A 17,498-nucleotide genomic window follows, 5' to 3' on the forward strand; every position below is an offset into this window, starting at 1 on the left:
CGTTTCACTACCAGCCTGTAGGTAGTAGGAGGCTCTCTTTTCTGCTTTGGCACACACTCCCTACACACTGTAGGAAAATCACTTAATAAAAAAAAAATACTTTTTTATAATAGGTAACTATAAGACCATCATTACGCTGTGCGTAACGAATGTACAGAGAAAAAAATCGTAGGTATTTTTCGAGGAACAATTAATTTGTTAATGATATGTAGCTATTTAATTGTTTTGTTGTTTGTTTTCCTGTCCTTATATTGTAATCATTTGCATTTTCCTTTTTTTTTTTTTTTCTTTTTTTTTTGTGAAAAAAAAAGTTGATCTTTTTTGTTTATATAGAGTTTGTCATGTTAGAGTAAAAGGTTCAAGTGCAGGAGCACAGTAAACGTTACGAAACCACGAAAAAAGAGCCACTGGTGTGTGTGTGTGTGTGTGTGTGTCGGTGACAATCGCTACTTCCATTGTTGGTCCACGATGTTTTAAAAATGTGATTTTTTTTTTGTCCGTCGTGTGACGTTTCGAGACGCCCGAACAAAAGATTTCACTTGTGAGCAGAAAAGACTTTGCATGTTTTTGCCGCTAGCCCAGTGAATTTTTATTATCCCAAACATTTCCATTGGACGTTGAAAGATCATTGTCAACTTTGGGCTAGCGGGCACGATATGGCGTGTTTCCACCGGCTCGACTCAACTCGCCTCGGCCTTGCTTTTCCACTAGCATAGTACCTTTTTTTTGGCGAGGTTCCAAACGAGCCGAGTAGTTACGTCGCCAGACTGCCGGCCACCGATTGGGCAGAGTGTCGTCACAGGAAGGGATGTCAGACACCAGAATCAAGCCGAACAATGCTTGAGATCGGTTAAAAAGACTTAAAATCCTTTAAAAAATGTGCGTTAATCTCCAAGAATTAGCAGTGAAATGTCTAAAATCTCAGTATTTAGCAGAGGAGTCTGGTGTTGATCGCAAACCCTGCTTGTGTTTTACAGCTGGGAACCAAGTCTAGCAGACACAATATAGCGTGTTTCCACCGGCTCGATTCGCCTTTCCACTAGCATACTACCAGACTGTCGGCCACTGATTGTTCAGAGTGTCGTCACAGGAAGAGACACCAGAATCAAGCCGAACAATGCCGAACTGTAGATCAGTTAAAATGACTTAAAATCCTTTAAAAAAACGTGCGTTAATCTCCTATAATTAGCAGTGAAATGTCTAAAATCTCAGTATTTAGCAGAGGAGTCTGGTGTTGATCGCAAACCCTGCTGGTCATGGAGGAAGTACTGAACAAATCCTTTTAACGAACCGATTCTAATGATTCAGTCACTCGTTTTGCGTGTAAAACAAAGTCACGGCAGTTTCACGCAGCCGTGCGGCGACGACTCCGCCCACGTTTGGCGTGGAAAATCAACCTAAATCGCGCCGCGGCGAGTCGAGTCGAGCTGGGACCAGAGTGGAAAACCCACCACTGCATCGTGAAATGGTGTCATTTAATGACTGATTTTTGGTTTACAGACGGGAACTAAATCTGAAATAGCCCCTTCCCCTTCCGACACGTCCTTCGTATCTCGTGCTCAAGGTCGTCTGCTTCACCGTCACCTCTCAGCGAGGCCGGAGCTAGGACTCGGTTTCCCATCTGGACGCCATTTTTTAACGTCTGTAAACTGTGCAGATGCAAATCAAAAGAGGTCTTTTACCAGCGACTCGTACCACGTTTTCCAGGTTCTTGTTTGAAGTGGAAGTAGCATGTACTTAGTGGTAGTAATACTCTGAACTGTAAGACAAAAAAAGAGAAGTGTATTACGAAAACAACAAGTGGATTTTGTGGCTCTGTGTCTCCTCCTACTCAAAAGGTTTTGGCAGGGCCACCTTTTTTGTACGTAAAGTAGCCTTGATGAACAATAAAGTGCTTTTAAACCACAGTCGGTGTGTGTGCTTGTGTGTCTCGTTGTTGTGTGATGGTTATATTTGGGGAACAAAACGGGTGTAAAGATTCACACGGAATCAAATAAACTACAGGACGTGTGATAGTGAAAGATAAAAACACGATTCGGCAGCAACAAAATGGTGTAAGACGTATACTTTATTTCAGCTCCGTGGTCAAAACGTAACAGAATCAGGGCCCAAAAAAAACAAACGCTCTTGAGAGAAGGAAGGAATCATTCTGAGGATTCGCAATCCTGAGTTTAATCTCGTGTGAGGACAAATCTGGAGGCGAACGTCTAAACTGTGTAATTGTATTTGTAAATTCTTCCTTTTCCTCACGATTTAGACTTCAGTGTCTTATTTCAAAATTGCGCTAATCACCGTCTTTAAGTCTCACCAAAAGCAGCTGCTTTTTAAAACATTATGTTAGCAGATCAAACACAGAGAGCGTTCAGAGCGAATAAAATACAAAAAAAAAGAAAGAAAGAAAGAATATACAGACAAGCACATGAAGAAAACGAAGACCTTCTGTTTCTATTGTTAGTTCTGTCGGATTTAAGTGTTTAGTCGTAACAACCAGTCCGTGATTTGTGGGCATCGTACGTTAACATCTGCGCGTGATTTCTCCCAGAAACAAACAAAGCTGGTTTTAGTATTAACTACTGTATATAGAGCCGTCACCAGTAAACACCACAGGGAGATGTATGGATGGATTTGCCCAGTTGTCGACGACCGTGTTTGTTTTGTTTTTTTTCCATAAAATGGTCAGAAGCTCTCTCTCTCCAAACTGAACGAGTGAGCAGATGTCGCTCGTCAAAGCCAAAGAGGCTCTTTAGCAAATCCATGACATGCACTGATGATGGTGAACCTGCGACGGTTCAGTCCAGTGAAGCAGATACTTAAACACAGACCAAATAGAAATGTGGAGTGTTTCAAAGAAGCGGCTCCATCTCGATCACATTATTGTGCCGCTTATCATTATTATATATATTTTTTAAAACACAGAACTCTTACATTGAATCAAAATGTCTTAAATAGTTATTATTATGAAGCTTGTTTTTGGGGGAATATACTTTAATGACTGTGTTCACTGTTGCTGTGTCCGCAGAGCCGGAGTCGGTGACTCACTCAGTTCATCCGCTCCGGGTTTTTGTTCTCGTCCTTCAGATGCTCTCGTCGTCGCTCATGTCCCAAATCTGATGACACACAAAAAATATGTTTTTGAAATTAACAATCCATTCAGACGACGGATGATTTTCAGACAATTTCTCATCATCAAAAACAGTCTCTTTTATACGAGCTGTAGATTCAGTCAGTGAAACAAGGTCATCATAACCTCCACAAACTGTTTTTTATGGATTTTCTTGTTACAACGCTGTTTTATATAGAGTATTAGTGCCACAAGAATTGAAAAAAATTAAAAAATGGCTGAATAAGTCTCAGAATCTGACTTTAATCTCACAATTCTGATTTTCTTTAATCCCAGAATCTGACTTTTTCCGTTAATCTCACAATTCCGACTATTTCTTCAATATCAGAATTCTGACTTTCAATAATCCCAAAATTCTGACCTTCTTTAATCTTGAAATTCTGACTTTAATACCCGAATTCCTGACTTTTTCCTCAAATTCTGACTTTTTCTTTAAACCCAGAATTCCTGACTTTCTTGAATTTTAGAATTCGGACTTTTTCGTTAATCTCAGAATTCTGATCTCCGTTAATCTCAGAATTCTGATTTTTTTTCCTTTAATATCACAATTCTGACTTTCTAATACTAACTAATCAAACTAATGAGCAAATGACAAGAGAAGTCTATTTTTGTTTCCCCAAAAGAGTCTTAACCGAACACTTAAACTGATCTTGACCCTCAAAAAAAGCCCTTAAAATCTGCTGCTCGAGATGCTAAAACGTCCACACAATGAGGGTTTTGAAGAACCAGAATCTGTCCTCACAACCATAGAGAGGTCTCTCTCACACACACACACACACACACACACACACACACACACACACGTGGAACCTCCTTCACAGTACTGCGTCAGTAAACAACAGTGGCCTTCTCATGGCAGCAGATTCTTCACATTCTCGCTCTGTAAGACGTAATTCACATACCTCTAACACTGGAATGTTTCTCACACAACACACACACACACACACGGGCCTACACACACACACACACACACACAGGAAGAGAGAGTTTTCACACATACTTGCAGCATTATTTAAACAAACTGCTTCAGCACTCGCAAGAAATTGGGAATTCCAGTGAAACAAGTACAACTGAAAGAAAATGGAATAGAATGTGATGCTGCCAAAACCACACACACACTCACACACACACAAAGACCCATTATATGAAGAAACTTGTGAAATACAAAAAAGTTATTGAAGCGTTTTGACACACAGAGAACATCAATCCATCAGCAAAAACATCCAGCAACTTAACTCAGCGACGACGAGATCATCTTTGGTGTCATTTTTAACACTTAGAACACACACAGAATTTTGCCAGTTTTTGTTCCATTACTTTGTTAAAACATACAGAATATACAGAGGTTATAAGAATGTGCAATATAGAGTGTCTTATATTCTTTTTTCAGCACAACCTATAGGCAATCTGAGGAAAAAATAAATCATTTTCACCAACTATATTGAGCAAAAAGTACTCAAAATCTTTAAAAATCAGATTGAATTTGTGAAATTTGGAAATACTACGCTCATTTTTATGAACAAAAAGGAAAGAAACACGGGTCTATTTTGTGACTTCTGCACAACTGTCGCTACTTTATATCACGACTAAAAAACGCAATATAAAATGAATCATAACTGACTCAAAAAATGCACTTTTTAAAGCCTGAATAATGTGACCTACAGACAGTACACACACCCAGGATGTCCATATAAGGAGTTGTGTTACAGAGGGTGCACCTGCGGCACAGATCCGTGCCTCGTGAGCACTAAGGGTTACTTCAGCTTTAAGTTTTTGTTGTATATCGATGCTCACACACACAAACTGGACTTGCTTGTATTTTACATTTGAATTTTCTGTGTGAAGTCATTTGTGCAGCAAAAGCTGCCGAACCTGTCGCTGACCTTTATTAAATTAAAACGATCATTTTCATGTTAACATCCCGACAGTCAGGCAAGGCGACGAGCGGATTTTTTTTCTTTTGCTCCGAGTTTGCGGGGCAGCGTGGAGAATCGGGGACAAATTCATATCAAAGCTCGGACGCTCGGCTTTTCTGCTCCACTGCTGCTGGGGAGTCGAGCATCAAAAGGGGGGACGCAGAGCAAAGAGCTCTTTGAAACCAAGCGACACTGGAGCCCCTCGCTGGAAGTCTGCCACGCTGCTCTGATGGCGTGTGTGTGTGTTTTCAGAAATCTTTTGTTGCCCAATGAAAGAGAAGCGGGGGCAGCAAAAAAAAAAAGGAGGCGATCCAAAGGGGGGGGGGGAGAGAGGAGGCCTTATGTAACCTGAAGAGCTCCAGCAAAGTGAGGCCACTGAAACTACTTTACTGCACTACTTAATACCTGGGATGTTTCTCAACCACGTGTTACTGTGGCAGCGAAGCATGTGCAGGTATCTGGAAAAATAAATGACCTTTGAAGGTTAACAACAAATTATGTGGAACTGAATGTGAGGGGAAATTAAAAAAAAACTAAAAAAACACTGCTTATTTGAAGAAGACTGAAATCCAATGCAAAGACGATCCATGTTTGTATTTAATATGATTATATATTGTATACTTAGGCTCAATATATCGGTTTCGCGATATATCGTCGTGCAATACTCGATAATGGACACACCAGGGCAAATCGGTGAATCAAAATCAGTGGGATAAAGCTGCGTTAAGAGATGCTCCGTCCACATTCAACACAGAGAGATTTTACGAACTCTGTTCTCAGAGAATAAACAGAGAAATCCTGCACTTTTTTTACTCATCGCAGATGTTTTGATATATTGATGATTGTCACAGAATCGTAGTGTTGTGATATTATTGCTATCGTGTATAGTATCGTGAGGTAAACTGTGATTCCCAGCTCTTACTTTTATTTATTGCTCAATAAATATACACGTTTACCAGCTTTGGCCCTGTTTTTAGTGGATTTTAAAACTTTTAGACTTTTGTCTACATCTTCAGATAATGTTTCTCTCCTGGCTATTAAACTTGTTGTTTGTTTATGCTTAAATTAAATATATATATATATACACACACATATATAGACATACATACATACATACACACATATATATACATACACACATATATATATATACACACATATATATATATATATAAATACACATACACATATATATGGATATATATATACACACACACATATATATACACACACACACATATATATATAGACATACAGTACATACATACATATATATACTATACACATACATACATATATATACAGATATACACACATATCTACATACATACACACACATATATATATATAGACATACATATATACACATACATACATACATATATATACTATACACATACATATACATACAGATATACACACATATCTACATACACACGCACACACACATATATATGTGTATACACATTTGATTTGAAAGACTAAAGACTTCAAATCATAGTTGGGAAATAAATGAAGACAAATTGTTAATTGTTATAATCTGGCCCTATAATCTGGATGATACTTCCTCTGAGTGGCTGACCCTCACACTACACACACACACACACACACACACACACACACACACACACACACACACACACACACACACACACACACACACACACACACACACACACACACACACACACACACACACACACACACACACACACACACACACACACACACCATGACAGCAGCTCAAAGGGATTGGCAGAAACACAATCACTGACATCGTCTTTAACTTTGAAGCAGCCTTATCACTTCAGGACCTTCAGGTTAGGAAATAAAAACAACAACAACAACAACAACAGAAGCTCCCCCCGCTGGATGTTTCATAAAGTCCACGACTGAGCTGCGTGTAATCGTCGCGTGAATGCGTTTGTGTTCACAATCAGCTGGGCAGCAGCCAACGTGACACGTACGACCCAGGCACTAAAGCTGGGGGATGTGATCAGATATGAAAAAGGTTTTAGCCGCTGAAGCTGCAGCCAACCTCTGTGCTGCTGCTGATTAATGTGTCACACACACACACACACACACACAAACACACACACATACAGCACAAGCCTCAGCATGAGGGGGGTTTGAAGCAATATTTACTCCGCTATAGTCTGCAGACTCTGAGACAAAAGCACCCGCTTCTGGGTAAAAAGTGATACCACAAAACTACCATGCACTTGCTGCGCGGCATCACAGTTTAGTTCAACTAAAGAGAGATTAGTGCCATTTCAGGAACATTTCCAGTTCCGGGCAACACACACACACACACCGGCTCAGGGGGGGGTGTTGATCCTCAGGCGCGCTGATAAAAACACACCAAGCCAAGCTTACAAGAATACATCTGAACGTGTGTGTGGCCTCCACAGTGGAAATCCAACCTTAAAAAGCAGCGGTACACGACCGCTGATGAGCTCAGCTATTAAACGCACATCTGCTTTACATACTGGAGCTTGACACCAAAGCACAAAGCGCAGAGTCAAGCTTTCATCACGGAGAACTGGCTCCATCTGATATGCAATTAGTGGAGACCACACAGAGTGACGTGGTTTATGGCTGCTGGATACAATGGTGACTGTATGCGGAGGAGAAACCAGGAATCCTGCCCACGTGAATGGAGGCTTCACAAAAAAAAAAAAAAAAAAAAGTTTACACAAAGCTGAAAGGACTTTGAGTGACTGGTATCAGTCATTAAAAATGGGTGTGAGGTGCACGGTCATGCAGGGCTGTGATCTGGACAGACTCGTGGAAACCTCCACCACGCTGACTCCATTTGTTTGGTGAAGAGTTTTATAAAACCAGCCACAACGTTTAAGAAAAAAAAAAAAAAAAAAAAGGCCCCCGCTGCCAAGTTTAAACTTAATTTGACCATTTTTATTTATTTCTGCTGCATATTATATCAAGCATTGGCTGCTTATATGTGGATGATTTTAAAACTTGGTACTTTTTGATTCATTTATTCATCTTAATTAAAAAAAAAAAAAAAAAAAGTCAGCTCATTGTCAAAGTGCATCAGGGCAAATGGATTATTTCCTGAATTTCAAAAAATCATTTAAAATTATTCCTTAAGAGGTTTGCAAATATTTTCAACGGATCCTTGTTCAGGGCGATGCCGACTATTATTATAGCATATGTCAAGTCATTTCAACATACTTTTTTTTTTTTTGAAAAAAAGTCAGCTCACTGTCAAAGTGCATCAGGGCAAATGGATTATTTCCTGAATTTCAAAAAAAATCATTAAAATTATTCCTTAAGAGGTTTGCTAATATTTTCGAACGGATCCTTGTTCAGGGCGATGCCGACTATTATGATGGTAAATTTCAAGTCATTCCGAGATATATTTTTTTTTGAGACCAAACTCAGCTCACTGTCAAAGTGCATCAGGGCAAATGGATTATTTCCTGAATTTCAAAAATTCATTAAAATTATTCCTTAAGAGGTTTGCAAATATTTTCAATGGATCCTTGTTCAGGGCGATGCCGACTATTATGATGGTAAATTTCAAGTCATTCCGAGATACTTTTTTTTTTTTTTGAAGAAAGTCAGCTGACTGTCAAAGTGCATCAGGGTAAATTGATTATTTCCTGAATTTCAAAAATTCATTTAAATTATTCCTTAAGAGGTTTGCAAATACTTTTGACTGATCCTTGTTCAGGGCCATACCGACTATTATGATGGTAAATTTCAAGTCATTCTGAGATACTTTTGGCTCGTTTTGACTTTCCTGACAAAAGTCACCCTGATGAATCCTAATCGTCTGTAGAACACTTGAATACACTGCACTTTAGTTCAGACTTCACAGCCGTGAAAATGTCTTATTTCTTCTATCATGATGATTTAACATCTGTCAGCCGGGGTGCTTGCATTTGATGATTCATGTTAATGAAGGGGTGGATGCTTCCTCTTTCATCTCCTCTCAGAGGATCAGAGGAGTCCCTCAGGGCTAAGGGGCCGTCTGGAGATTTGTTGCTAGTCGTCTTTTTAAAAAAAAAAGAAAGAAAAGTGGCCGGGGCTCTGTAATTTCACTAAATTTACACATGGAAATGGCACAAAATTTTAACCATTATTTCCCTTTCTTTTTCCTGACTCATCTTCTTCTCTGTTTTTTTGGTGTAACGCTACAGTGCAACCTACAGTCCTGGCATATGTACTACATGTACTAACCCTAACCCGATGGCGTCTTTACGGGGGAACGGCAAAGATAACGATGGTTTTATGCATTGTTCATCGTTTCCGTCACGGCTTAAATGTACAAAAGTGTGTAAATGTGCAAAAATACACTACCGTTCAAAAGTTTGGGCTCACTTAGAAATGTCCTTATTTTTGAAAGAAAAATCACTTTTTTTCAATGAATATAATATTAGATGAATCAGAAATACACTCTATACATTGTTGATGTGGTAAACGACTATTCTAGCTGCAAACGTCTGGTTACTTTTAAGAAAGAATGTATAGGTGACCCCAAACTTTCGAAAGGTAGCGTATATATACATGTTTTTTTTTAAGTTTTATCCCACAACATGTAGGTAGTTTAAAATAAATGTGACACTCTCACTTTCCCTTGAATCTTCTTTTCATTTCTTTGGAAACACTTTGGAAAGAACCTGAACAACGACAATAGCACACACACACACACACACACACACACACACACACACACACACACACACACACACACACACACACACACACACACACACACACACACACACACACACACACACACACACACACACACACACACACACACACACACACACACACACACACACACACAGTGTCGCCGCCGTTCTGCCGATTCAGGTTCCGGCGTGGAAGAGTATTCAGCTGTGAAATGGCATCACTTTGAAGAACAAAGGTGTGATAAGGTCTAAAAATCACCTGAGGTGCAACTGAGGGAATAAACCTAATCCGGTTTATCTGGATCATGAGCCTTTCATCTGCGCAGAAAAAAAGAAGAAAAAAATAACCCTCGGGCTTTTCCGCTTTTGGACTTTATTCAAACTATGTTGATGCAGATAAAACAGGAGAAGATTGTGTAACACTTTCTTTTACAGATGAGTAAGAGAATGGTGATAGTATTGTATTGTTATGGGGGGAGGATATAATGGTAAACAACATCCTAATTACAAAAGTCATAAGGAGGTAAAATGACAACTAAGTAACATCAAAATAATAGTGTGTTTGTGAAAATGACCCTGAGGCTTCAATCAGTGACATACCTTCACATGGAAATGTTCATTTGAATAAATGTAGTGCAAAATAACAGAATTTTAGTTGCGATTTGACATACGTAAGCAGTTCTTCTTCTTCTTTGATTAATGAGAGGAGTGAAAGGAGGGGGAGGGAGTCTAATGACGAAAAACATGCTGCCAACTAGTGGTCGGAGGCTTAAATACGACACAAAACAGTCAGTGCTAGCAGAACACCACACAGTACTGCACTTTAAATTATTTATTAAGTGCCACGCTGGGGCTGAACGACTTTGAATAAATATCTAATTTTGCGAAATATCATATCATTATTCTCATTTTCATAAAGAAAACAACACATTTTAAAATGATAACTGTGTGATATTGGCGCAGATCTGCGAGAAACAAAGTCTGTAGAACACGATTGTGAATAGATCAAGACACTAATTCATCTAAAATGATATTTTGATATTTTATGTATGGTTGAGTCTTAATACACTGATGTGTATGTTAATATCCATCCCATCAGTTCTCTTATGTGGTTTAGTGGAATCCTCACACGTCCTAATTACAAAGTGCACTATAATAATAACATAATGTGGTTCAGTGTATATGCACAAGCGGGGGTTTGTGTATCTGTGTATGTTTGTGTGTGTCGCTGACAGCATATTATGTGCATTTAAAAAAAAAGACTAACTAAGCTCAAACCAACACTGGCTTAAAAAGAGAGCTGTTTTGTATTTTGTGGGTTTTCGTAGCAGGGTGGCAACGAGTCTATTTAAAGCCCTAATTATTCATCTGTCTAACAGTTCTTGCGCAATTTAGGGTGAAAACATTTCTGGACGTGTGTAATTGGCTAAAACAAACATTCAGCGTCTGATCTTGGTCTGGGGAAGACAGTGAAGGGTTAAGAGTGGTAAAACCCTATATTGGTCTAGTCTAACACACTGACTGTAAATAATCACACACACACACACACACACACACACACATTCTTGTACTTGCTGCATACTGAGGACTGGGTTGCTGACAAAGTGAGGACCATCATTTCCACTTTAAAAATCAACACAATTACAAATATCTACTTCATGAATGACATCTACAAAGAATTACTGGTTGCATTACCATTTTTTTTTCATTTTTAATTTTTGGTCCAAAATTTGACAAAGCGTATACTATGTCGCCCAGAATTAAAAAAAAAACAAAAAAAAACCGCAATTTTTTTTGTCCAAAACTGGACAAAAACATCATACTATACTATGTTGTCCAAAATTTGAAAAAAAAAATTTGAAAAAAATTTTTTGGTCCAACATTTGACAAAAACGTCATACTATACTATGTTGTCCAAAATGTGAAAAAAAAATTGACAAAAAATGTTTGGTCCAAAATTTGACAAAAGTGTATACTATGTCGCCCAGAATTAAAAAAAAAAAAAAAAGAAAAACGCAATTTTTTTTGTCCAAAACTTGACAAAAACATCATACTATAATATGTTGTCCAAAATTTGAAAAAAAAAATTTGAAAAAAATTTTTTTGGTCCAACATTTGACAAAAACGTCATACTATACTGTCGTCCAAAATGTGAAAAAAAAATTGACAAAAAATGTTTTGTCCAAAATTTGACAAAAGCGTATACTATGTCGCCCAGAATTTGAAAAAAAAAAAAAAAGACGCAAATTTTTTTGTCCAAAATTTGACAAAAACATCATACTATACTATGTTGTCCAAAATTTAAAAAAATCTTTGACAAAAAATGTTTGGTCCAAAATTTGACAAAAACGTCATACTATACTGTCGTCCAAAATGTGAAAAAAAATTGACAAAAAATGTTTTGTCCAAAATTGGACAAAAGCGTATACTATGTCGCCCAGAATTTGACAAAAAAATTTGACCCAAAATTTTTCATCCAAAATTTGACAAAAACGTCATGCTATACTATGTCGTCCAAAATGAAAAAAATCTTTGACACAAAAATGTTTGGTCGAAAATTTGACAAAAACGTCATACTATACTATGTCGTCCAAAATCTGATTGTTTTCCTTTTTTTTGACAAATTGAGCGTTATAGCAACCTAAGGAAGTGATTTCAATGAAAACAAAGTGAGGACCGGCCAAAATGTCCTCACTCCGTAAAAATTACCTTACTTTGTTGGTCAAAAACACTCACTGGTCCTCAGTATGCTGCAAGTACAAGAACACACACACACACACACACACACACACACACACACACACACACACACACACACACACACACACACACACACACACACACACACACACACACACACACACACACACACACACACACACACACACGCAGGTAATTGCAGCAGAGGAGCTGTTAAGTGCATGTTAAGCACCGTAGAATGAGCTCATGCATCCCAACACACACAGCTACAGCTCCAGCTCCAGCTCCAGCTGCTGCTGCTGCTGCAGCACACAGCATTCCCAACTACATTCCTGAATTCCCCTCAGACATTCCTGCACAAAGTGGCGGGAATCCGCAAGAGTGGTGATTTCAGTGGTGGAGGCAGTTTTAATGCGGGGTGAGAAGGTAAAAGGTCAAAGCCATTACATTACAGAGGGAAATGAAGGGGGGGGGGGAAGTGGGGGTGTGACCTGGATCTTTGGTGTTTCAGAGCTTCAAAGCAAAGGTGAGAGGCAAACGGATGTTAAACAAATGGGTTTTTCCGTCTTCATTTCACGTTGAGATTTTCTGTTCAAAAGTTTGAGGTCACCTACACAATTGTTTTGTGTGCGTTTTCCATTGAAAGCTACACTTTTATTCATCAAAAGAGTTGCAAAATGAATAGAAAATATAGTCAAGACATTGACAAGATCAGAAATAGTGATTTTTTTATTCCAAATAATCATTTTGCCCTTTCGTCAAAGAACCAGCAAAACTGTTTTCAGCTGTGCTAACATCATTGCACAAGGGTTTTCTAATCATCCAATAGTCTTCTAACGCCATTAGCAAACACAATGTACCATTAGAACACTGGAAATGGGCCTCTATACACCTATGTACATATTCTATTAAAAACCAGACGTTTGCAGCTAGAATAGTCGTTTACCACATTAACAATGTATAGAGTGTATTTCTGATTCATTTAATGTTATATTCATTCTAAAAAAAGTGCTTTTCCTTCAAAAATAAGGACATTTCTAAGTGAGCCCAAACTTTTGAACAGTAGTTTTAAAACCTTTCCCCACCGATTGAATTTCATGAAATGACCACGTACGTAGAATCCAATAGAAAAACACAAGTATGGCGTTAACAAACAAAACTGCCGCTGCCTCATGTGTTCTGTTGTTGAAAGTCGAATGTTTTTCAGTCATGTGGCTTTTTCCCCTTCATGTGGTTTTTCACCCCCTCTTTAATTAGCAACTTGTCTATTTTCCAACACAAACAAAGTCTCCTTAAACGTCTATTGTAACCGTATAATGGCGCACGATTCTCACTTATCCACTTAAGCACACATTTTTAAACTCCCCAAAAAACAAATTGAGAAAGCAGATAAATCACACAACCACTTAGAAAAAGCATTCAAAGAATCAAAATAATAACATAATACCTTTACTGACATACGAGGTGAACATGAAGGCCACAGTGACGCTCAAATAAAGTATAAGGAATAACCAGATTTTATTAATATTGGCCGCGACAGCGTTGTAAACATTGGTTGTCGAGCTCAGAGTCAAGAGACACAAAAATAACCTGATGCCAATTTAAGTGCTTTCAGCAGTAGATACCACCAGACACTGAGGGGCCATGGTCTCTCACAAATCACACTTTTTTTCTCTCTCTCCCTCTTTAAGAAGGAAATCTTATAAGACACTAATTTCACTGACAGCTAGTGCTTTAAAGGAGTCAAACAAATGAGTTTTAAAAAAAGACTTGCGGTCATCTTAATTCTCAGAGTTACCAAACATCTTATCTACCGCACAAGCTGTGTTTCTCTAAACCACACACGCACACACACACACACACATTCTTGTACTTGCTGCAAACTGAGGACCAGCATTTCCACTTTATAAATCAACACAATTACAAATATCTACTTTGTGAATGACATCTACAAAGAACTACTGGTTGCAGTACCATAAAATGTCTGCAGGTGGAGCCCCAGAGCAAAAAGGGCTGGAAAACTTTTTCGATTTTATTTTATTTTTTAAATTTTTGGTCCAACATTTTACAAAAACGTCATACTATACTATGTCGACCAAAATTTAAAAAAGAATTTGACAAAAAAAATTTGGTCCAAAATTTGACAAAACGTCATACTATACTATGTCTTCCAAAATGTGAAAAAAAATTTTGACCCAAAAAAAAAAAAAAAATGTTGACCCAAAATTTGAACAAAAATGTTGACCCAAAATTTGAACAAAAATGTTGACCCAAAATTTGAAAAAAAAATTGAAAATTGACACAATTTTTGGTCCAAAATTTTACAAAAACGTCATTCTATACTATGTCGTCAGAAATTTGAAAAAAAAAATTTGGTCCAAAATTTGAAAAAAAAAATTTGGTCCAAAATTTGAAAAAAAAAATTTGGTCCAAAATTTGAAAAAAAAAATTTGGTCCAAAATTTGAGAAAAAAAATTTGGTCAGAAATTTGAAAAAAAAATTATGGTCAAAAATTTGAGAAAAAGTCGTCCAAAATTAAAATTTTTGACAAATTGACATAGCATGTTATAGCAACCTAAGGAAGTGATTTCAATGAAAACAAAGTGAGGACCGGCCAAAATGTCCTCACTCCGTAAAAATTACCTCACTTTGTTGGTTAAAAACCCTCACTGGTCCTCAGTATGCCTCAAGTACAAGAACACACACACACACACACACACACACACACACACACACACACACACACACACCCCCACACACACACACACACACACACACACTGCGGTCATGCATGTCAGAGCATGTGAAGAGAGCCTCTGTGTTCTCCACGCCGACCTTGGTTCACTACGATACAGCCGATACAATGCCAGAAGGACTCTTGAGCTTCTAATGCTTTCTGTTTAATAAAGTAATGTCTCCAGGCAGAACACACAACGCCACTCAGTAAACAGAGCTTTGGCTGGAATTGCTTGGCAGTAAAAAAAAAAATACAAAAAACATGCTTCATTTGAAGAAGCAGCTCCACACATTGATAGATGTAAGATGTAAGAAGTGCTTCAACCTTCATAACATCTTCACATCCCACTTAAGGACTATACTGTTTTCTCAATAGCAATATTGTTGACAGTCAAGAGAGCAGCATATATTGAACTACCACTACTGTCAAACCTATACCTCATTTCCAAACTAATCAAAAAGCCTATTAAATCCTGCATTTAAACAGTTTTTTCACTCATTTGAATGTGATTCATCAGCTTTCACTCCTGGGTTTTGGGCATGTGGGATTGCATCGGCTCCGGTCAGCATCATACACAGTTTGATTGAGCTAAGGCCTTTGTCCGACTAAGACACGCAACTGGACAACTTGCGTATACATGCAGGAGGAAAGACCGAAGAAAGACGCAGCCGTCGTGTGATTTCCAGCAACAGCACAGTCTCCTTCTACTTCAAAGTCAAAGAGGACAGGGGAGGACATTTAGGTCCAAGTCTGACTCCAGTCTGACTAAGCGTTAACATGCAGGAGTAATCAGACCATGAATCGCATTATTCAGGTATGTTAGTCCGATTAAGACTAACTTGTTACATGACTAGTGCTGTGCCCCGTAGGAAGTATGTATTCCTAAAGTGGGAGCTGAAGAAGATTTTTCACTTTTTGTTTTTGAGAAGAAAGTCAGCTCACTGTCAAAGTGCATCAGGGCGAATGGATCATTTCCAGAATTTCAAAAATTCATTTAAAATATTCCTTAAGAAGTTTGTAAATATTTTCAAGTGATCCTTGTTCAGGGCGATGCAGACTATTATGATGGTAAATTTCAAGTCATTCTGAGAAACTTTTTGTTTTTTTGAAGAAAGTCAGCTCACTGTCAAAGTGCATCAGAGCAAATGGATCATTTCCTGAACTTCAAATATTCATTAAAATTATTCCTTAAGAGGTTTGCAAATATTTTCGACGGATCCTTGTTCAGGGCGATGCAGACTATTATGATGGTAAATTTCGAGTCATTCCGAGATACTTTTTGTTTTTTTGAAGAAAGTCAACTCACTGTCAAAGTGCATCAGGGCAAATGGATCATTTCCAGAATTTCAAAAATTCATTTAAAATATTCCTTAAGAGGTTTGCAAATATTTTCAAGGGATCCTTGTTCAGGGCGATGCCGACTATTGTGATGGTAAATTTCAAGTCATTCCGAGATACTTTTTGTTTTTGAGAAGAAAGTCAGCTCACTGTCAAAGTGCATCAGGGCAAATGGATCCTTTCCAGAATTTCAAATATTCATTCAAATTATTCCTTAAGAGGTTTGCAAATATTTTCGACGGATCCTTGTTCAGGACGAGGCAGACTATTATGATGGTAAATTTCGAGTAATTCCGAGATACTTTTTATTTTTTGCTGATAAGCCAACACCAGGCTGATAATGCCTGGTGTAGCATGAAAAATCAGTGAAAATTAAAATTTCTCCCAAAAAATTGAAAATCAAGGATGCACACCATTGGGTCATGCTCAACCCATATCCAAAGTCTTAGGGCAAGCTGACTAATGGTCAACGAGATATGCCTGTCACAGACAGACACACACAACTTGCTTTATACATAGATATTAAGAAAACTGAATTATTGTCATAGTCTGACTAAAATCAGACTTTTCAAGCCAATTTCTTCTCCGTCTGTTCTAATTTTTGGTAGAAATACACCATAAGGGTTGTCGTGACCCTTACTTTGTAAAAAGGACAGCGCTCAGTAACATTTCATTAATGTGATCGTAAATAGCAGCCACCGTTATATTATCACTGAGAGCTATGATGATGATGATGATGTCGTTGTTTCTTTACTTCCACTGACTGCTTTTGTTTTGGCACAGCGACCACTTCATCCACGTTTGAAAAGCCTGTGTTCAGTGTGAGAGAGGTTTTTTACGCGTGTTATTGTGGAAGAACTAATAACAGCAACAACAACTGCAGGTCTCTGTGACCTAAAACCTCAACGTGACATTAGAGCCTCTCATGTTGCACGTCCTCCTTTCCTCGTGTTCAGGAAAACTCTTCCCACATCAAATGTCTTACTTCAGAATAACGTCGGTCTGGACAGAGATCACACAGA

The 17,498-nt window shown here is 38.1% G+C and overlaps 1 protein-coding gene across 1 annotated transcript in view; it reads right to left on the reverse strand.

Moving 5' to 3' along the window:
• Nucleotides 1–2,110: 2,110 nt before the first annotated feature.
• Nucleotides 2,111–17,498, reverse strand: part of atg7 (ATG7 autophagy related 7 homolog) — a 53,966-nt gene continuing 38,578 nt past the window's right edge. The window contains exon 19 of the mRNA XM_083892349.1: nucleotides 2,111–3,107. Coding sequence (XP_083748475.1) covers nucleotides 3,075–3,107 — 33 coding nt within the window. The 3' untranslated portion in view covers nucleotides 2,111–3,074. The remainder of the gene's footprint in view (nucleotides 3,108–17,498) is intronic.

The sequence above is a fragment of the Microchirus variegatus genome (assembly GCF_963457635.1).
Source record: "Microchirus variegatus genome assembly, chromosome: 7".
Lineage (NCBI taxonomy): Eukaryota > Metazoa > Chordata > Actinopteri > Pleuronectiformes > Soleidae > Microchirus > Microchirus variegatus.